The following is a 23,560-nucleotide window of genomic DNA, read 5'->3' on the forward strand; positions in this document are numbered from 1 at the left end:
AGAATGATTTATTTTGGAGAAAAATTCTTAAACCAGAAAAGTATCTAACCCTAAGGGTGACGTGCTGTTGTGGTTACATGTTTCTCCCTATACAAATGTTAAATGAATGTAATTTATCTGATTAGATCTTGATTTTACACTAATGACATGGTTCACAGAGGATGTATTGTATCTCTTTGAATTGATATAAATTCTGTAAAGGGAAAGAAAATGATGTTTTGAATAGCTGCCAGAACAGCGTTGTTAGAGCACATGTTTTCAGTTCAAAAACATGTGTGGAATTCATGTCAGCATGAAGTTGAGTCTGCAAGACAGTGAATTCAAGGATTAAGCTGCTCTACAGTGAAAACCCTTATAATGCCAGTGAACTTCTGAGAAGGCAATAAATCATAGTTATTGGGACACATAAATTCATTGGATAATTAGATGCATTATCGTAGATAAGAAGAAAGTTAATTTCAAGTGGTTAGAGACATTAATTTTCCATCTCAGTCACTGGGTTTCATTTAAAAAAAATAAAGTGGCACTAAATTATAGAAGATTAGTAAGGGGCCATTTACACATGAATCATTTATTTACCACATGACTCAGAGTTCATAACGGGAAGGAGTATTTTTGCCTTCAGTCACCCACTTAAATCCAGCCCCAGCCTAAAGTGAGTCAGCCCTGACCATCTGGCAGCTGTTGGGTGTTCAGCTGTGCTATGAATCCGTGGGGAAAGTGTCGTCAGCAAACAGGTCTAGAAAACCCAGCACGGTGGAACTTCTGTGGTCAAGGCAGGGACGCTGAGGATTGCATGAGCCTGTCATTTGAACTGGTCATTTTTGCTGATGAGTCTCATCTCTTTAGTCCCTGTTCATGAAAGGAACATCAATCTACCCACCACTAAGGAATGGGGGACTGCAGTTGGGTGCACATGAAATGTGTAAATGGATGTGCAGTGCTGTGGATATGCAGTACTCTGAGAAGTGTCACTCTGTCTACAGGGGGATTTTGAATTATGTTGGGCAGTTATCAGGAAGCAAATTCTAGTGTGGATATGAACAGAATGCAGAGTGGTTTGGATGTGGCAGTAGTCTTAGTTTGGGTGTGGGTCTAATGTGCAACTCGGGAGCCCTGTTTTACTCTGCTCTATTCTGAGGTGGCATGTTGCATTTATTGCACTAATGCTGGTCCTACAGCTACTCAGCACACCTGCTATGTTATTATTAGGCTATTAGAGTGTTTAATATAAGGGAGATTTATATCTCTCTTTCTCTCTTTTACAGATAACCATTGAGAGGGAGAGTGGTTTGGATGTCAGTTCCCCCAAACATGGAAAAGTGGATCCAGACAACATGCCACATGTTGGTGGAAATATGTGGGCTGGTGGAACAGGTTTTTCATAGTTTTATATATTTTAATGCATCATTGACAGATATCCAAGGGCGATGCTGTGCCAGTCAAAAAATGGTTTTATACAAAGCTATCCTCTGCCTAGAGCTATTTTACCCAATACAGGGTTGCTTTCTTGACCGTAAAAGAAAAGAAAAGAAGTATTTGCAATGTTAAACTGTATGTAGCAGATCTCTTCTTCAATTATATTTTGTTGTTTCATTTTACTGGCCATACGGAGAGCAAGAAGCTTGCAGCCACAGAAACTAGGCTGGGTCATTTGCCATTCTCTTAGATGTTCCTGTAGCTGCAGAAACTTAGGTAGTGTAGGCAAGAGGTACACAGAACAGGCAAAGTGCCTCCTAATTCTAATAGGTCATGATAGTGATCACCAGCTAAAGTGATTTGGAAGCAGTGTAAACCAACAAATTTTAGGGAGAAGACAGAGTCTGGGACCAGGAGCTTTCAGGAGATGTACAAGATTTAAATGTTCTATGGTCCCCGTTGTACAGGGCAGAAACCATTATGAATCTGGTCTCAAGGAACTATAAACTCAAGTATTCCATGGGAGTTCTTCTTTACCATGATACCTGTTTGGTTTTGAAAACCTTTGTCAAAAAATATTTCAAATAGGGATTGTTAGCAACAGTTTTTGAATATCTGTAAATGACAATGGAAGCTTTAAAGAAAATGTGTTCTTATTTTTTATCAAATGTATATTCTTAATGGTTTTTATCTCAACCATCTTAGGTGGGAGAGACACTGCTGGGTTAGGAGGCAAAGGTGGGCCGTATCGACTGGACGCTGGCCACAGGGTTTACCAAGTATCTCAAGCTGAAAAGGACGCTGTTCCTGAGGAAGTTAAGAGAGCTGCTCGAGAGATGGGCGAAAAGGCCTTTAAACAGAGGTAGTGGGAAAGTCTTTCTTTTCTTTTCCACTTCCCAGAAGAATTTGAAAAAGATGGCTGAAAAGAATTTTATTTCTTAGCTGCATTTATCAGCTACATTACCCTACCCTGTTCATTATCACTTAACAGAGATTACCAGCATATGTTTAGCTGTTCTGGACGAGATGTATAGAATGTTTTATTGAATTAAGCCACAATGTTAAAATGACTGTTTGATTTGGTAGAGTAAAACATAGCTAGATGGAGAAGGAGATTGATGTGAATATTTCTCTTTTTAAAAAGGAATAAATTATATGAAAATTTATTTGAATTATGATGAATCCAGATTGTATGTTGTTAGGAATTCATCACTTAACAAGTGTATTTCAAAATGGACCACTGCAAGCAAATGGCTTCTGTTTGAAAGATCTGTAGACAGATGGTTAGGGCATAGTGCTAATAATGCCAGGGTTGTGTGTTTGATCCCTGTATGGGCCATGCACTTAAGAGTTCGACTTGATGATACTTGTGGGTCCCTTCCACCTCAGAATATTCCATGATTCTGTAATTTGAACTATTAAGCCTCAGCAGGTAATTAACAGGAGCAACAGGTCTTCCCAGCATGAGTGTAATGTGTGATTACTGATCAACTCTTCCCCAGAATGTGCATAGAGATCAGATTTCTTCCACCAGCTGAACTCTCAAGTCAACCTCTGTATTTAGTATGAAAATAAGCATCCCCCCTCTTCAAAATTGCTTCTGATCTGCTTCGTAATAGAAACAATTGCTAAATATGGTCTTGGATACTGTACATCTCTCTGTGCATATGTCCATATACACACCTGGCATGCTTTGATGAATTTCTACTGCCTGTGTGGTGATTTACTAAATCAGTGCTATGGGAAATTCCTGGCTACTGCTACATGCTGGGAGAACAGTGCAGCTATGCCCTGTAAAATCTGGGTATCTGTACATGAGGTAACAGTTCCTGTGCTGCAAAACCCAAGTAGGCTGGCATGTACCAGCTGGAAATGTAGCCTATTATGAAACCACATTTGACTTGGATCGTTATTCTGTACCACTTGGATAGTTGTGGGATCTAACAGATAAGAATAGGGAGGTTGAAGTTCTAAGGCTGACCAAAAAAAAAAAAAAGGCAACTGCAGATTTCACTGGTTTGTTTATACAGGATTATCTAGAAGGGAGAAATTTCATATAAAAGTTATTGATGCTCTCCTGGCTAGATAGTATTTCTAGTGGTAAACATTTTAAATTGCCCTATTTCACTACTCTAGAATAGATGCAGTATTTTTCATGGTATTTTTCTGAACTACCTTCCAATGTGAATTGATGTAGACTGCCACAAAGTAGAACAGCACATGAGGTTTTTTTGTTTGAAACAAAATGGTTCTTTTATAGATCCGAAGATACTGAACTCTGTTGGCAGGATTCATGAAATTAAATGTGCAGCACTGAAAGTTACTTTTTCCTACCTCTAATGAATAGTGGTTGGCAAAACTTTAAATTGCAAAAGACATTATCATGATAGAGGCAACAGATTTGATGTTTGATTTTAATATTATCCTTAAAGGGCTAGTCTAAACAGCAGTTCTCAGGCATACTTTATGATCCAGGCAATTAACTTGTGATAGTGTTATAAAAACTTGCCATTAGAAATAAAATTAGCCTATACATACTTTACTGTCCATTTATGGTTCAGTTAAAAACTCAGTATTTTTGAAACACTGTGAGTGAGATTATGCTGTCACGTAGTGCTTATTTGAAAGGGGCTGGGCACAGATAGGCCAATATGTTTTAGCTCAGGAGTGGACCCAGCCACGTGGTAGGGTGGGCAGGTACACAGCTGCTGCCTCTCTACATGATGTTGCATCATGGCAAATACTGAACAGTGCACACTCCTAGCATATCTGCCTGTCCCCTAGCTCATTCCTCACTGTTGAACCTCTGTAATTACTTTCCAATGGTGAATTTCACCTGTTCTGCTAAGCTATGTTGTTTAAAAGAGTGATACAGGACTTGAAATGGACACATCTTTGCTTATAAAGCAAGCATGTATTTGTTTTCATGATGCAGGTGTGCTCTCTGTTACAGGCCTCTGGACAGGATAGTGTTCACTGACATGAGTCATTTTCTATGGGGGAGCACACTTTTGTTAATGTTCATTTAAAACTTCTTTGTTTCAGGGTTTCTTCATTTAATGAAGCACAAAGATAAGTATTTGAGACAGTTACTATTTGTAGGTCTTCAAGGACAGATTTTATAGTGTGTCTTTACTTAACCTTTGTGTTAAAGCATGAATCAGGATGTGTTTAAAATACTCCGACGGTGAAGTAATGAATAGACACTCGTGATCCTTTTATGTACAGATAGCAACACCTGAGCCAACAAAACCTTTCAAATTTGATCACATTTTTCAGAACCTCCGATTTACTTCTCAAACTTGAAAGCAGATTACAAGAGAGTCATAGGATTAGTAACTTTAATAACTTTTAATGTGATGCAGTCCCTGTAGACATTGGTGAACATCTGCTGTGTCAAAAATTCACAAGAGCAGCTGCCACTTCTCTGATTTGTATCTTCTGCATGCTTGTTGCAGTCTGAATTCCCCTGTCATCAAGTAAATAAACTTTTAGTTTACGTAAGTAAATGGAAGATATGCTCGTTTCCTAAACTGTTCTTAGCTCCCTGTCCTTTGCTTTAGATTGAAAGAGATTCAGATGAGTGAATATGATGCATCAACTTACGAAAGGTTCTCTGGAGCAGTCCGACGTCAAGTTCAGTCACTCCGCATCATCTTGGACAATCTGCAGGTAATCTTAGATCCTCTGATAAAGGAACATAGGGAGGCCATTACATTAAGCCCCAACTACTATCCTGCTAATATCCTGTTTACATCTGGTGGTCATACCTTTGAAGGCTAAAAGCAGGTTCAGTTTATAATCACTTAGGAAAAACAGTTTCATATTTCTATTTTAAAAGGCAGCCTACAAGTGGATCCCAGTGCTCATCTCTACAAATTATAGTATTCCCATTCCACACCTTACAGATAACTTATTCAGGAGCACAGTTTTGTGAGAGAAAATACTACTACACATTTTTAAAAGGTGAAGGTGTGTAGAGCCCAGTCTTTTTCATTACCTCCAGTCCAAAAGAGTATTTTTTAGCTGAGAAGTGCAAATGCTATAGGTGTTAAAAGAGGCACCCTCTCCAGGTAGGAGCCTCACTGCATATGCAGCTGAAAACATGGATTTTTCTCAGGTTTGTTTTTAACTCTTGCTAATAGAAATAGGTACCGCCCAAATCTCCTAAGTGGAAACTCACTAAAACCACCAGTTTGCCTTTCTTCTGGTGACAGGCATGGTGGTTGTTCTGGGGTTTTTTTAATACTAGTGTTCATATACAGGGTAAATAAAATTGTAAGTGCATTGTTTCTAGGAGGCATCTGCTAATCTTCAGTGGAAATTAAAGGAAAAGTGATTTGCTCCTTATAAGACATATTTGATCATAAATATTTCTGTTGAAGGCTACTAACCATTACTATATATATCTTAGTTCATTAGTCACTGTGCTGTGTCTTAAGCAATAAAACTGAAATACAGTGAGAAATCACTTTGTATGATAAACAGCCTCCTCCTGGAGAAAGACATCCAATCCCCTGGTATTGCAAGTAAGAAGGATAATATTTCTTTGCCTTATTTATACCTTTAAGCCTTTGTAGCTACAACCACATGACTATAACCACATATATACACAGAGAACCATTAGCCAGTTTTATTATGAATATACCAATTCAGAGAACTCCTTGTGTAATGAACATTTAAGATAGGCATGATTAGGTGATTCATGCACTTAGTATGTATCTCAGTTCAGGACACAGGCTTTTGGCTTGTAAAGATGGGTTTCAGTTGAAAAAAATTTGGATGTAAATCTCAAGTTTTTCTACATCGTTTATATCTAGGTAGGTTTTTTGCCATGTTTCTAGCACACAAGCTATTAGAGGCACACTCTGGGTATGAAATCAATAAGTGAATCTTCAGTTTGAAGTCTTTTTTGTGAGTCTGCCTTATCTGTCCCTTGGAGCCAAAATTCTTACGTTCAGGGATCATGTTAATAATCAAAATATAGCATATTTTAATATAAGGAGTCATATCCTCTTGCTTTGTTAAAAAAGGTCATTTTAATACCAAGGCAAAGTCTTATAAGCTTCAGTATTTTATGACACTTTTCTAACTTCCTGCCAAAACCTGTAACAGCTAACCACAGAGTTAGGAAATGTAATTTATGATGGAAAAACCAAATTACTGAATTTGTAAAAGCTAAATCATAGAACAAGAGCAATAGTGAAAGCAAATTTTTAACATTATAAATTTTTATATAGATTTTGGTAGGGATTTTATTAGAAGATTAACTAGGAAAATGAAGATAAGCGATAGCAGGAGTCAGGTTCAAAATGCCTTTTGTTAATAGGGAAGCTGAGTCTAAGCACATTTCATGTGATATTTTTGAGAGGGAAAAAATTTATTTGAATTCTTAGCATGGTAACTCATCCAGCCCTCATGAAGAATTGTGCATCTGTCTCCCATTATTTTCTGTATGTCCTGTGTACACCATGAGTTCTCAACTAGAACAGTTTTCTGTTATCAGTCATTACTCATATCTCAAATAAGAAACCAATGGCAAAGTTCATTGCGGTAAAATTTGCAGCTCAGATGTCTATGTGTTTTTAACTTTGTGAAAATCCCAAATTACCTTCTCAGTAGAGAACATGTTTGGCTTTTTAAAAATGTTTGAGTTTGCTTTGTTTCAAACTTACTGTGTTCACATAATCAAAATATGTTGTCCATGTTTATTTAACCTGGATTTTCTTTTCAATGTATGCCTTTTTATTGTTAGTTTTGTGGTTTTGTTTAAAATATGTTCCTTTGATTAAATTTTACCTCCCTAGAATCAAGAGGCTGGGATTCAGGTCCAGTTGTCTATGGCTCACCAAAAGTTAGTAGCAGCAGAAAGAGATTTTTGGAATAGGCAGATCCTTGAAAATGATACATAAACACAGTCTGAGAATGTAATTTCATTGTTCATTTTGCTTATTATAACTCACTGATCTCTATCAGCTCTTTGAACAACATTATCAAAACATTACGAGTTTTTGTTTATCTTCTGTGGAAGTAGCAAAGCCAGAAATCCAGGAAATCCTGTCACTGATGGGCTTTCTTCTCTCCCCTAAAGCTTGTCTGTCTGAACTCCAAATTCACAAGGTTATGGTCAGTCAGTCACTCAGAAAGACTTTCTTAAATGTTAGGTGACTTGCTTTCCAGAAAGTACTTCTGTCTTGATTATTGCAGAGAGAATCAGGGACAACTGTCCCTGTAGCTTCTGAGCATCATTTAGGCCCCTGCATTTAAACTGGGCAAACCTGAGCCTGAGTTACTGAGCCTGCTGGGCTCTGTCTGATTTAGACCACGTGGGAACAGTCTGGTCATAGCAGCAAGAATGAAGTAGTAGCAGTCCTGTAATAAGCATGGCTCAGAGAGCTGGAAATATGAAAAACCCTGTGCCCTGTCAGTAATAGTTTTGTGATTTCAGCAGCTAAGGGAACATTTGTGTCATGTTTTCCCAGAAACAAATGCTGACCACAACTGGCAGTATTTCATACATCCTGTACTATTATGAGTTACATATTTAGATGTGATCACATACCCAACCTTTTCTCTGACACTTACAGACTTAACAGCTATATTTGTTTGTAAATATACCTGTGACGTCTTCCAGTAAAAAGAATTACTGTAGTGGTGCATTGTGATCAGCCATTGCCATACTGATAAGGTACAGTATCTAGCACATTTTTCTAATTTCAAAAGCAGCGCAATGAATTTACTTTGTCATCAGTATGGTTGCAGTATATTGAAACAGTAATACATTGTTTGTCCTTTCTAGTCAAATATCAAAGCAAGATATATATATTAGTTCTGGTTTTCTCTTAAAATTGCAAATGCTTTTAAACTTAGGTTCGTTTTAAACATATGAAAGTTGCATATTAAAAAGGATTAGAATTTTCTCTGTAATATATAAAATATGTGCATTGTGTAACACCCATGCTTAAGGGGATTAATTTTTTCAGATTTTATAAAAGGAAACAAATTCTTAGTAGTTCTGCATGGAAGAGGCAGATGCTAAGTAGCCTGAGTAATTTTAACATTATTTTGGAAACAGGTGAGATCAGATTTTGTCAGCATTCTTTCCTATTTTAGGAGAGGATGTCAACTCCATGTTTCTCCAATAAAATTTCAGCTCAAATACTGGCTTTTGTTGAATAAACTTCCAAAGTTATTTAACTGGTTTTAGCTACCTCCATAATTAAAAGCCATTTTCTTCTCACACTGCTGTTCCTTGAACATCAAATAAGTGCAAAGCTAAACCATTGTCAGTGAGCAAAATAGTGAAACTAGTTGAGATTTTGTCAGTGAAGCTTTGCAGTCTTCTGTTGTTTGTCCCTCCTGCCTACTGAAAGAAAGCAAATGACGAAAATTTGACAAAGCACCAGTGCTAAGGAAATGATAAGGATCAACTTCTGTTCCACTACTTAGAGTGGCTGAGTAGGAACAAAGCCATCTCACCTGCATCACCCTGGAAGGTGCATGATTGATTCCAGATAGGCTTTGCTTACTCAGCAGCATGTTTTCTCCAGGAGTACTTTTGTAATGGTTAATTGGAGTGTTGAAATTTGCCTCTGGGCTTTTGACAGCAGGGAAACTCCTACAGTTTTGGTGGGACGTGTAGGGGTCACTGGGAATTTGCAGGTGTCTCTTTGTGATATTACACAACTCTAAAGGCAACGAATGAATGATCCTGTGGAAGAAGGGATTTAACTTTCATCCCAGGCATATTTCACGATAGTGGAAACTCCTGATTGGCGGTACAAGCAAACTCTTGGATGCCCCACTGCCAAAGTGGCTTAAAGCTAGGTTGACTGTAGCACCATGAAAATGTATCAGAGAACACAACTGGCTGAATTCACAACCTCAGAAATCTTTTCCCCTTTTTCCTTCTGTGATTTACTAAAAGGCTGAGGTTTCCATGTATTGGCATTGTTTTTGCCTCCCATGAGGAAGCATCTGTAAAGCTTTTGATTTTGTTAATCAAAACATTTTTCTGTGGCTGTGTAGGCTTTCTGCCCACTTATTTTCCTGGGCAAGTAGACCATTAATCTTGAGTAATTATAGGCAATAGTCTGTAGTCCAGAACTCCTTCTCTACACACCAAAACAAAAAAACCATACATTTTGTCCAAAGCAAAATCAAACATCCTCTGAACCTGAAGAAGTCATTTTCTGCCTGCTCCGACTATACAAAACTATAAAGATTCATCCTTTCAAATCCCAGGCCTGCAGTTTACTGGGGATTTGTAATGTAAGACTTCCTGCTCATCAGAGAGGAATTGATTTTCATTCCTGAAAATCAATGTTTAAGGGAGTTTGTGTCATGCTGGATATTTGATTTTCCTCCAATTGCTAACCAACAATTTGCTGAGAGGGAAAAAGCCTCATATGTATATAAATTCAAAATTGTCTTTCCTTGCTGGGCTTACTACCAGGATGAGCAATTTCAACATGAAGATTAAAACAGAAATTAAATAAACTATAAACCCCATGTATACAGACTTCGCTGTCTTTAGAGAGATCCTATGTATTATGAACCACGATGAAGCTATCCTTTGAAAACATGCTTAAATATGTTGCTTATATTATTATAATACTTGAGTCTTCAATCTTAACTGCATGCTCTGTGTACAGGAATTCCATGAATATTTGAGTACATGGATTGTAATGTATTTTCATCAAGTCAGGCTGTAGATAAGCAATGTCCTTTTAACTAAAAGAAAATAAGTGTTTATTGGACTGTCTCTTGAGTATCACGATTTTGAAAGTAGCTTTTTTAAATATGTGATTAGTTTATACTGTTAATACTGTTTGAAAAGCAACCATTTATCATTGCCTGAACTGGATACTGTTTAGTTTTACCTTTAAGTCACCCAATGACTTTTTCTTGTTCTGTGTGGATTGAAAACACCTAACAAGTGGTCAGTTATATGTGTCACTTCAGTTGTATGCATTTCTGAACAGGCGTGCCACACACATTTTCAGCATATTTGCAAGAAAAAGGGTTAACATTTCTGCAGTTCACAGTTAAACTCCCATGTATGAAACTACTGAAAAAGACCAAGTTACAGAGGGAACATGTTCTTTGTCAGTGTGAATTTTTCTTTCAGAGAAGAAGACCAGGACAGCTGGGTTGGATTTGAACATGTGTTTGGATTTGACTTATGCCGAAACTGTCACATCATTACAAAGAAATTAATGTGTATGTCACGTGCACTAGGTCTTAAATTGTCTAACACACACTCCCATCACTGAGTAAGATTTCTTTTCTGTTGTAGGCCAAGGGTAAGGAAAGGCAATGGCTGAGACACCAAGCTGTTGGAGAGCTTGATGATGCCAAAATCATTGATGGATTGACAGGAGAAAAAGCCATATATAAACGACGGGGAGAACTTGAGCCACAAGTAAGTATCCAGCAAGAAACAGGGAAAGGTGGAGAAGAGCTTAACCGGTTTGCTGATTTCATAGTGGCTGTACAGTATCTGTGTTTGGAGTTTGAGTAAGTTACATGGATGAGAAACTCAGAAAAATGTCTCTGGCTTGGGATGTCCCTGACACAGAGGCAACCACAGAAAGGAAAATTTGCTGTACCTCTTCAAATAGTCTTACATAAATATTTCCTGTTGGCCACCCTCAGAGAGAGGACACTGATCTAGGCAGTGCTAAGTTTTGATCCAATGCAACAGTTTTTTATGGTTTTATTTTGTATTTTAATGACCAGAAGGCAATTAGCAGAAAACATTTCTTTTGTTTGCTCTTATAGAAAAAAGGAAAATACCTTCTCAATAATTTAATTTTTATTAACAACTATGTTGATCCCCTAGGAAGTTAAAAAGAAAGTGGTTTACAAATGCAATTTCCTTATTGCATGGTATGCAAATAATTTCAACTTCCACAGATACTTGGATTTACAAGAATAAAAATTATGGTGGAATAAAAAAGTGTAAGGAAAAGCCATTAAGATAGGATAAAGTTGACTGTCTTATGGCCTGATGCAGCCATTCCTTGGAAGGCATTACAGTTAGACCTATGTGAGTCAGCAGCAGAGAAACCACTTGAATCAGACCGACTAAACCTGGCCAGAACTAGTGGGGCTAGTCCATAATATTTAACAGTAATACTTAATGACAGATTGCAGTTTTTAAGTACACGAAGGTTTTTTTTTTTAAAATAGTTGAGTACAGCATCTTTTTGCATGTCAGCTACCCACATGTGATGAATCCCTGGTATTATTTTTTATGCTATTTGGTCCTTAGGTTGCTTTGAATGATTTATGGAATTTGGCACTGCCTGTGTGAAAGATCAATAAGGGAAAAGTAATTGAATCCTCAATTCTCATTTGTTTCAAAATGTGTTTACTCAATGTATCAGTTTTAAAGCTTTGTAAAAATAATTCAATTGCCAAAAAAAGGACACCTTTAAGTGTGTGCATAAAAACCAAAATAAGTGTAGGATTTAATGAGCCTTCTCTTCTTTTGTTTCTGGAAGGGCAGGGATGCCACAGTCTATTAAAAGAATAATTAAAAGAATTAAGTACACAAATCCTTTTCAGGTAAAAGGAACATTTTAGCTATTTGTTTATATTGTGACTGGTTTTTTTTCAGATCATCTTTAATAGCCTCATACTTGAATCCAGACACATCTCATTGCATGCTAAATAAAACACCTCCCTTGAATGTGCTATACCAGAAATTGTTAGAACAGATGGGATTTGTTTTCAGGAAAGAAAACAATGGTTTCGGCATCAGAATGAAGATAGAACTAGTACTTAATCAGAACAAGATTTCATACATTTTTGGAACGTTATTAACCTCAGCAGACAGGTTTTTACAGTCATATGCAGTCCCTGTTAGCACCGCATGCCAATGAAAAGCATTTCCATTATGAGCCTTGGCAGAAAGAGCAAATTTCAGCATTTCTTTACTGAAATAAAATGTTAAGAATCAAAACTGATACAGAAAAAGTATTTTCCTGACAGGCATGTGTGGAATTTTTTGAGGTATTTTGTTTCCAGTCACTGAAGGTGAGGGAAAAGAATGAACTGAGTTATCTGTTAAAAAACTGGTTTGAAATAGAAGAATAGTTGGGGTTTTTTTCTTGAAAAAAAACCTCAACAAATCTAAACAACATTTGCTGGATAAAATTTTCTTGATTTGCAAAATGCATTGGGTTCTCTGTCTGGAATGGTTTATCTTTACTGATGTTCAGCTTTCCCCTTTTGTTCTGTTGTGTTTCCCTGTCAGCCGGGGAGCCCCCAGCAGAAGCCCAAGCGCCTGCGCCTGGTGGTGGATGTTTCCGGCAGCATGTACCGCTTCAACGGGGTGGATGGGCGGCTGGAACGCTCCATGGAGGCCGTCTGCATGGTCATGGAGGCTTTTGAGAATTATGAGCACAAGTTCAAGGTAATTGCAGCTGGGCTAGGAGCTCTGTGGCTATTACACAGGCTGTGTGGAGCAGTGGAAAAAGTGTTTCAGCAGTCAGTCTAGCCAAAGATTATTATTCATTCCCACAAGGAAATAAAGACATAAATCTATTTCTAGCAACCTGAAAAATAATACTAGGGAAAGGATAAGAAACATTACACATTTCAGCAGGGGAGTATTCAATCTAAAACTTTTATTTAGTGAGATTTGCTGCGGTTTTTTCAGGTTTTATCTGTTTCTTTGAGCAGAAACACTTAAGCCTACAGAACACAAGTAAACATGAGCTTCAGGATATGCAGAGATACCACATCTTTCCATCTGCCCAGAGTGCACACAGCAGTACTTGGTCATGGGAAGAGACCAGACTTCTTTGTCCCTTCTCTCTTCTAGTTAACTGAAAGCAAGAAAATAATTTCTTGTACTGAAACATACTAGGTTCCCAATGTTATGTAATGGTAGCCTGCAAATGAAATGTAGATAAATGTAACACTCTTTTTGTCTCAGTAAGCCTAAACAAGGTCCAGGCTGTGTTTCTTTAGCCATAAAGAAGATAGGAATGGCAGTCTCCAGTTAATTCTGGACATACCCTGTGTTTAGTGGAAGAATAGAAATGTCCGCTACCTTTGCTGAAGAGCATATCAAAGATAAGAATTAAATTATATCTGAACAAAATGTAAAATCTCCTAAACAAAGCTAATAGAAACTTAGTCTAGATCAATTCAGTCCAGTCTGCTTCACCTTTTTCCTCCAACAAGATAATTCTACAGGTTTCTGTTCTTCCATAGAATCTTATGTACAAAATCAGGCATATGCTTTTAAAATGTTTTCTAAAGTACAATCATTAACACTTCTATTTTTCAAGAGAAAAGTCGATAAGAGGAGATAGGCATTATGTTTTTATGCTATTTTCCTAAGAAAACAAGACGAGTGCTACCATCTTCTTTGGCAGTAATGCTTTCTTGCCCTTAAACTTTCTTAAACGGAGCGTGTTGCAAAATTTCAAACAAATTTGAAACTATGGTTTTGTTCCCAAAGTCACTACATTCCTTAAAATGTAATGAAAATAGGCTGGGTAGAGAGTGATGCTGTGTAATCCTGTTGGAGGAAAATGCTGCAACCATAAACTCATACCTTAGCTGAGAGAAGCCATGTGGGAACTCAAATGTAATTTAAAAAATCATTGGAAATCAGGGCTTTATTGGTTCAGCTGCTCATGTATCTTCTGCTCACTGATAATATGAAAGCTAAGGACAAATATTTACAGTGACAGTGTAATTATGCAGCACAATTTGTGTAGCTTGGTAAATCAGGCATATCTGAGCAACAAAGATAATAGTATGGCAAAATGCAGGATCATCCACAGAGAAAAGCAGCGGGCACAAGGATAAATATCATATACTGTGGTGTAGTCAGCATGGTTTTGTAAAGGGAAGTAAGGTATCTATGTGTGTGACAAGCAAGGTTGGTTGGTAGAGTCTCCTTAGCCAAAGGCAATTGGCAAAGTCACTGCCAGAGGCTTGTGAAGAAATGGTAGAATTTTGGGGATAAGAGTGAAATCCTTTAGATAAAAAAAAATACTGCTAAAAATATAGAAAACTGACTAAGTGGTCATTTTTTAGAGGGTCAGTGGTGGAGCTGTGGTGGGATCTATGCCAGAGTCCATGTTGTTCTGTATATTCATAAGTGATCTGTTAAAGGGGATGAATAGTGAAGTGAGAAAAGTTGCTAATTATATAAAGTTATTTGGGAAAATAAAAAGATAAATCTAGCTCCAAGAAGTTGGAGAAGGACCTGGCCATAAATGGTGACTGGGAAATAAAATGGTAAGTGGTGTTTAGTACTTTTAAATGTAAAGTGCTGTATGTGGAAGAAAAGAATTTTGAGTTTAAATACATAGTGAGAAAGTCTCAGCTTTCTATTAGCCCTCACTCCCAGCTATAGACTGGTGTGCAACAAAGATGTCTTGTAATTATGTTGTGTGGTTCTTTGAACGCTCAGTTCTCACCAGCTGTCAAGAAAGCTAATTGAATGTTCTAAACTATTAGCAAAGGAAGAGAGAAGAAAGGAGAATGCATGAGAATGTTGCTGTAAACATCCATAGTGCATTCACAGTAGGAGTAATGTGTGCAATTTTGCTTCCCCATCTACCAAAAGCTCTTGTAGAGCTGAAAAAAAAGAGAGGGTGACAAAGATTGCAAAGGATATGGAAGTGTCCCCATACAAGAAATGGCTAAGTAACTAACCAAGAACTGCTCAGTATGGAGGAGATAAAAATCAAGGAGCTGATAAAATCCTGACTAACACAGAAAGGAAGACCAGAGGACAGTTGTTCATTCTGTTCTACTACAGCTGTTCTGCTCTGAACAATAAATTCTGTTACATTCACACAGCTGAGGACAGTGGCTTAGAAAGTGGTACACTGGAGAAAGATGTAACAGTGGCAGAAAACCACCTGTACTTACTTCCAGTGCAGCTCTGAAGCTGAGAACCCAGAACCCTCAAGTGCATAGTAAAGGAATGACATGTAGAACTAGACATGCAACCAGCACACTGGGGAGAATTAGTTAAGGTCATTACAAGCTCTCTTCCGTTCTGTGATTTTAAAATCTATGGGTCAGGCTTCAGAGAGTGGGGGAGACAGTGATTTTTTTTTAAATATCACTGACTCCATTCTGTATAACTCTTGACATTTTGCAAGATGCTGCTGATTTTTCTCAGGACAAAGCTGAAGGTTTGGTATGTCCACAAAAATAGCATCCATTTCTCATATCTAAGAGAGGAACCATTTGAAAAAGATAGAAGAACACACAACTGTGTAGTGTGCAATGAAAAATCTGCAGTTTATCACTTTTTTCTTTCTTTCTTTTCCTTATCCTCTTCTTGCCTGGTTTTATAAAAATAGACTTTTTTGGCCTTTATATATGCCTGCTGTTATCTGTTCCTGTTGTAGCTCCATCTGCATGGCTCACAACAACATATGCTGCAAATTTGAGGGGTATCTTGTACAACATGTGTTGAACCAAGGGGATCATCTCACTTGTTGAGCAAAGGGGATTTACATAGTAAAGTTCCCTTCAGCTACCTGACTCCAGTGCAGACTTTGGAAAACAATTCCTGGCTTTTGCTCAGGATGACCTTTCTGTTGGTGCTTCTCTGCTAAATATGATTGTGAATTAACCAGATGGGCATTTTCTTGGCTGTTTTATCCTACCCAGCTGAGCTTTCCCCGTGAGCGGTACCCCTTGGTGTCAGGGATGATGCTGATTGTCTGATGATCTTAACAGCACTGAGTGAAGGTAGAAAATACTTTCGTCTTGCCTTCTTGTACAGAAGAGCTATGTATTGGGTATGTGACTGCACCAAGCAGGTAATGAAATTACTTTTTATGTAGTCAGACAAGCGCAGCAGGTATTTTTCAGCTTTTTTTGCTCATGTGGGACATCCTCTCTACTTCCATTTCTCGTAAGTGCAGGCAGTGAATCACTCCTTGTCAAGGGGAAAACAGGAGGCCCATCTTCTGAACATCCCATTTTAGATGCCAGTTGTTTGAAAATGCACAGAAGGGCAGTTTGTTCTCTTTTTTATCTGAGGTAGTACTATGTCTGTCACAAACTGTATGGTTTTATATCATCCCTGATTACTGATTTGCACACATGATGGCAGATTGAGGAAGTATGTCCAGTAAATTATCCAACAGCAATTTTATGAAGCCTTAAAAATATTGTGACTCAATAAATAGCATATTATGTAACTGGTAGGAAAAGCCTGAATTGTTATTTATAGCTATATTTAAGGGACATTACAGATTTTATATGACTCTTTTAGCATTTTGTGTTTGTAAAATGTACTGTGGAGGCAGCACTGCTAATTCAGGAAAAGAAGAAATGGTCCACATGTTTGGCAGAATTGTTTCTTTTAAATAATAAACAAAAGGTTTGAAATAAATTCAGAAAAATAGACTGTTCAGTGTTGTCCAAAGAAGAAACGAATTTACAAAGATCTAGCCCTCCAGCAGAGTCTAATTCACACTGCCTTTTCCATTCAGCACACATCTTCTTTCCGCTTTTTAAACGCCTTCAGAAATTAAACCTTTTGGCATGGCAGCTGTGGAAGACAAAGTCTTCCATTTTACCCATTTTAGGCAGCAGCAACCATCCATTCAGTGCAAAAAGTGACAGTGGAACAGAGATTGTTTTAACCTTTCCCTATGGAAAGAAACCAACAAAATGATGCTATTTCGAGATACGTGTTTACATGTTGTGTACCCTGAATAGAGCAGTCCTTGTCTCAGTGTACCTGAGGCTGTTGGAAAACAAGTTCCTGTGTACCACAATAATATATTATTTCAATTAAGCTGCATTATGACAAATGTATTTTGCTGCTGGATTTGTCCTGAGAGCCTTTGCTTGCTATTTTTTAAAACAAAACCAAGATGGTATCACAGCTTTTCTCTCACTTGTTACTCCATCCACATAAATCCTCCTTAGGGAATTTATTGGAAAAAAGCATCAGATTGGATCCTTGCTTCTTCAAAGGCCCTTCTTCTGTGCTCGTCTTTATCTACTGCAAAGGAAGGAAGCTGGTTTTGACAAAGTCTGCATGGGCCTGCATGTGTTGGGGTTCCCAGTTGACCAGGACTGTGGAGCTGTCTGCACCTTTTGCTTACAATAAGTGCACGAAGATAATATGAAATCCCTAAGGGTTCATTTACTAGAACACAAATCATGAGGAGATATTATTTTACTGCAAGAAAGAGAGATTTTAATTCTTCGCCATTTCAAAGTGACCTTCTTGGCTCCAGTTTTGCTCCTCTCCCAAACTCTGTTTTCCTAAGTTGTGACAGATTCCATACATTCCCCTGGGCAAACATCTCCCTTCTGTCACCTTGTGCTGTGAACCCTCTCCCATCCCCACTGCCAGGGAGGGTCTCCCAGCCTGCAGTCTTATGTTGACTTAAGTCAATCCAAGTCAGTGCAGCTACATTCCCTTGCTGTGAACTCATGCAGCCTCACAGTTTGGGGAGCTGAGCTTCCCAAAAGCAAACTCACACACATTAGATTTTGGCTACTCCTGGTCCTTGACTTCCAGTGGGATCAGGGGACCGTGAGGACCAGTGTGCAAGGGCTGTTGACCACAGCTCTTCTCTTCCCCAGCACAGCAGGATCTCACTCTCTTTTCAGGAGGCCCTACTTGGCCCAGAATGCAGCAGTCAGGAAGAATCAAACAGCCACTTCTTCCCTGCTGCCTGGTGAAACGTTTGTGAAATGTTTTTAAATCACAAATAGCATAGTAAGCTGTCAGCAAAGAAACAAAGAAACTGATCACATCTGTTAGAGATAACCACACATATTGGGTGCATGCATGGGCACACACAAAGAATAATAAGCAGCTCTCTGAGCAGGGAGCAGAGAGGACATGACGTTCCCAGGTGGATGCCTTTCCATGCCTGCAATAGTTTGCTCAGATCATTTCAGCCTCACCTTGCCTGTACCCAGGTTGTCTGTTCCCACCTTGTGCAAGAATGTGGAGGGAACCCTACTGCAGGGTCAACATCTAGTGTTTCATCTAGGAGATGCAGCAGTTCCCCTTATACAGGCTGTCACACTGAGTTTAAGCTCAGACTGTTTGAGATGAAAGCTTGGTCTGTTACTGGTGTATGTCAAGAACCACAATGATATTCCCAAACAGCAAAGTTTGGCCTATTCCCAGGAACTCAGTATGGCAAAGCTGACACGAGGGCACCTAGTGTGAGACATACAGGAAGCCAGGAAGGAGCCTTCTATGAAGGGATCAGCCTTTTTACACAGGAGAATGGCAGCATTTTGCTTTACATAGTTAAGCTGTTGATTTAAAAGTGATACCAAATACAAAACTGCTCAGCAGAGGATGTGCAAGATTTCATAATTAAGAGCCTACCCTGAAGATGTGTGGGCATTTCTAACATTGCATAAGAACCACGAGCACTGTGTATTTTCTGCTCCATTAAACCTCTGCTTTATTTAGTTCCTCTGATTTGAATAGTCCCTAATTTTTAAAACAATACTCATGCACACATTCCCTGTGTGTGGTTCAGGTTTTATTAAACAGAATTTATTCCTGTTTTATTTAGGAATGTAACCTCAGCATTATTCTCAAAATTTGTGTCTTTTCATTTGCCATGTCTTCATATCCATCGAGAAAGAGAGTGTCTGAAGCATTACTGGTCATAAGAAATAGGTTTTGAAGAGAAAGCGTGTGGCAGACTGAAAACTTTACATGAGGCTGGGTAGCAAATACTAGGCATGTAAGATCTGAGGAGAGCAGAAATGAGAAAAGCCAACAGAGCAGAAAGAAATGGTATTGTGTGGGGACTAGATTATATAAAGATTTCGTAGGGGGAGGAAGTCTGGTGTATGTGGGGCTGTCATAAAATGGTCTGACCTTGGGTGAAATAATCTACAGTATGCGGAACATTTGCTCTTTTACAGAGGAAGGTGTCACCTTTAAAAGTATTGTTCCAGCTGCTCTAGCTTTCTTTTGATATGTTTTAAAGCAAATCAGTGATGTGGAAAAAAAAGAGCTTTGTCTGTAAAGGATGCCATTTCTCCACTCTCTAGGACCTGACATACCAAATAAAGTGTATTTCAATAGGAAAGAAAAGACAGTAAAACTTTGACAAATAGACATGCCTTTTACCAAATGATTATGTGGGAATTAGAGATGGTGAATCCAGCAGGAACTTGTAACAGTACTTGAAAAAAAGAAAACAGAAAGGTAAAATACTGCATCAGGACTCCCTGTCAACTAAAGGCAGGTCTGTGCCAGCTGGGCAGGGGGAAATACAGGCATGTTCATGCTGAGGAATTGCCAGCTCAGGTCTCTCTGGGCTCAGATTCTGTACACTGTGCTCCCTTGCTTGGTGTAGACAGCTCTTAAATCCATTTCTGTCCTGCTCGTGAATTCTCCCTGGGGTGAGTACCACATCCACAACACAAAGAGCAGGTCAGGACCTTGCCATAACTCAGCTTGTCTTGGTTTTCATGTTACAACAATGAGGCTCTCACATAAAGCAGAGGCCTTCACGATATTGCGTTATTTGTTCAACAGGATATTTGAACTGTTGCGGTTCTACATGTCAGTTTTGCAGCATCTTTCACAGGAGAATGATGTGCACACCATCTCCTTTGAAAACATACAGAGGCTCTTGGAATTCGCTTCTCCACATACTTTCAGCAATACCTTTGATCTGTTATGTGCAAAAATAAGGAGTGCTGATTTTCAGAAAAGGGGACTTGTAATACTTTTTTTTTTCAGAGCAGAATGAGGTCACCAAAAAGATTCATCAAACATAGGAGCTACTTTCAGACAATGTGTTTCTTGTTTGTCAGACTCAAGAGGATGAAAATTGCTGCTTTAAAAGAAATACGTGGACAATGTGAGAGGGCAAGGCCTTGATCTTACACATCACTGCTCTGCAGTTGGTGGGATGATGTGAAAAACAGACCATGGAAATAAGGAGATGTTCCTTAATTTCATTATTTAGTAGTTCTTTCCTATGTTTGCATGTCAGTAAGTAATTGCAAGTAGTTCCCTTAAGCAACTCATAAGCAGAAACAGGGAACAGTACTTGGGGTTTTTTGTTGAGAATTGCAAATTGCCTTTGATCTGTCTTGTGTCATTGTGAGCCAAGGGTCATTCGTGACTAACAAACAGGTGACTGATGATGTTTCTTTCTTGTAGTACGACATTGTTGGACATTCAGGAGATGGCTTCAACATCGCCTTGGTTGGGAGTGACAAAGTTCCCAAGAACAATAAGCAAAGATTAGAGATTCTTAAGGTAAATCCTACTAAGTGATGCTGGGTAATTAAGGACTTTATGACTGCAAGGATAAAATTGTAGGTGGGTCACAGAATGGAAAACATGAGAATAGTAAAATAAAAGAAAGACAAGAAAGCAGAGTCTGTGTATTTGCATAAAATTGAAACAGGACATTTCAGAGACATGGCAGAAAACAAATTGTGCCAAAATAATAGAAGCTGGGTATGCCTTATTCTGGACTGCTGTGCCATAAATGTGTCATCTTGGCTACCTGTCAAAAGATAGGGGAAGTTCCAAAGATTATACAGTGATGTAGATAGCTCTGCCCAAATCATGTGGTATTATTAGTGCATAAGTGACTAATTCAAAACTGTAGAGGGATCCCAGGTCAGTGATTTAGCCTGGTACCTTCAAGAAGTTATGCATCACAGTAGCATTGGGAAAATGTGTCAATGCTAAATGGGAAATGTGTTAAATCACAATGGTGAAGTGTGTGTATTCACCAAAATTTTTCTGTAGTAGGATGAAGAAAAATTGAGTATATTGTGTATATTGTAGGATTTACCTGCTTGGCAGCTTGGTGGGCTAGAAGCATGTATTTGAGCTTCCTTCAAAACCTATTTTTAAAAGGTTGGGAGCTACTTCGATTAGAACAACTTGATTTAGTAACATCTAAAATTCCTTGCCTTCTACATAGATACCAGCTTACCAGTGAATATGGTGTATTTCTTTTGTAACAGCTCAAACAAAATGCTTCATTATTTTTAAATGTGACTGCCACTGTCAGGAATCGGATATTTGATAATAACTGAGACACTACTAGGATTTGGAAGTCCAGTGCAAATTAGGAGCAGGCAGGAGCTGTTCACAGCATTAGGAAATGAAGCCCTATTTTATTCCTTAAATACATAGGAATGTAGCTACTCAAACTGCAGCTGACCAAAGTATTTCACCTTCCCTAAGGCCCAGTCTAATTAGGTCCCTGTGTGGATTTTGATTGTTTGCCCACTGTGTTTTTAAGAAGTGCTGCCTGTCTTAAAATATGACATATTAGGTACAAAAAGATGCATCTTCTGTTGTATCTGGAGCACTGTCTGCATATCTGATGCATCCCCTAATACAGCCGTAGTGAATATTTACTCCCTCCTGTGCTAGCTGAAATGAATGCTTGTTCCTAAAGTCATCTTATGTGTTTCCACGTGGTTATGCTGTGCACACAGACCATGCATGCCCATGCCCAGTTCTGCATGAGTGGAGACCATACCTTGGAAGGGACGGAACATGCCATTCGGGAAATCACCAAGGAGGAGGCTGATGAGTATTTTGTTATCGTCTTAAGTGACGCAAATCTCGAGCGATACGGAATTCAGCCATCAAGGTTTGCACAGGTCTTGACCACCAATACTCAAGTCAATGCTTTCGCCATATTTATAGGATCCTTGGGAGACCAGGCAGATAGGTAAGTGTGTTTGGTTTATGCCTAGTACTGTTTGCTTTCATTCAGCATGAATCTAAACTCTGCTTTTATTGCAGTGAGTTGCCCGTGCTGTTGTTCTGCACAAGGTTTTGAGGTTTTGGTCATAGTATCATAAAATCATGGAATGGTTTGACTTGGAAGGGACCTTGAAATATCACCTATTCCAACTCTCCTTCCATAAGCAGGGATGTCTTTCACTAGATCACATTGTTCAAAGCCCCATCCAACTCAACTTTGAACACTTCCAGAGATACAGCATCCACAACTTCTCTGGATGACCTGTGCCAGTGCATCATCACTCTCATTGTAAAAATTTCTTCCAGATCTCCAGTCTAAATCTACCCTCTTCCAGTTTATAACTGCTACACCTTATCCTCATTACAGGCCCCAGTAAAAACTCTCACTATGTCCTTATGAGCCCCCTGTATTTATTGAAAGGCCTCAATAAGGTCTCCCTGGATTTTCTTCTCCAAGCTGAACAACTCCAACTCTCTCAGCCTGTCTTCATAGCAGAGGTGCTCCATCTTGCTGACTGTTTTTGTGTCCCTCCTCTGGACCCACTCCAACAGGTCCATGTGGTTCCTGTGCTGAGGACCCCAGAGCTATACACAATGCTCCAGTTGGGGTCTCACCAGAGAAGAGTAGAGGGGCAGAATCACCTCGCTCGCCCTGCTGGCAGCGCTATCTTTGATGAAAGAGAGCCAAGGTACAATTGGCTGTCTGGGCTGCAAGTGCACATTGACAGGTCCTGTCCAAGTGTTTACCCATCCTTTTTTTACCATTATTATTAGTAATGTACTGGTGAGAAGCTGTACATCCTGAGTTGTGTCAGGGAGGAGACTGGCTTGTGGATCCTGCAGACATACCTTATAGCCAGCAAGTCCAGAGCATCCTGTGCATCCAAAGGGAGCAGCTGAAGCCATCCTCCTGCTGCAGGATGTGCACTACATCCTTACATAGTATCACCATGTAATCACAACAAAGATGTGGTGCCTTTGTTATTGCCCGGTATACAGTTCCAATGTGTGTAGGCCTAAGAAAAGAGATTGAAACAAAAGAAGCTGGAGTTTAATGGTCTTCAAAGCAGCCAAAAATTTGACTCAGATACTCCCCTTGTGTTAGAGACATAAATTCTTTGGAGTGTCTGAGGCAATATGCCTGGGTTTAGTTCTGCTACATAATTTCTCTTTAAAATGTTTGGGCACAAGGGGAAAAAAGAAGAAATTCTGTCCCAGGTGTTCTTCCAGGTTCCACATCCACTGAGGACCAGTACCTGCAGCAAAAAGCTGGTATAGCCACAGATATCAGCGGTGTCTTTTCTGTTTCTGTTTGAGTCTTCAACTAGAGGAGAATGAGAGAAATCAGAAAGGGAGTTGGTCCTCAGTAGATAATTCTAAGAAGTAAAGGCTTGAAAGATACAA

General features: G+C 38.8%; 1 protein-coding gene across 1 annotated transcript in view; it reads left to right on the forward strand.

Annotated features, from left to right (window-relative positions):
- VWA8 (von Willebrand factor A domain containing 8) overlaps positions 1–23,560 on the forward strand; it is a 181,263-nt gene that overhangs the window by 154,620 nt on the left and 3,083 nt on the right. Inside the window, exons 38-44 of the mRNA XM_032099823.1 lie at positions 1,269–1,377; positions 2,125–2,281; positions 4,983–5,091; positions 10,718–10,843; positions 12,683–12,841; positions 20,582–20,680; positions 21,883–22,121. Of these exons, the coding sequence (XP_031955714.1) occupies positions 1,269–1,377; positions 2,125–2,281; positions 4,983–5,091; positions 10,718–10,843; positions 12,683–12,841; positions 20,582–20,680; positions 21,883–22,121 (998 nt within the window). The remainder of the gene's footprint in view (positions 1–1,268; positions 1,378–2,124; positions 2,282–4,982; positions 5,092–10,717; positions 10,844–12,682; positions 12,842–20,581; positions 20,681–21,882; positions 22,122–23,560) is intronic.

This window comes from Corvus moneduloides, chromosome 2, assembly GCF_009650955.1.
Source record: "Corvus moneduloides isolate bCorMon1 chromosome 2, bCorMon1.pri, whole genome shotgun sequence".
Classification (NCBI taxonomy): domain Eukaryota; kingdom Metazoa; phylum Chordata; class Aves; order Passeriformes; family Corvidae; genus Corvus; species Corvus moneduloides.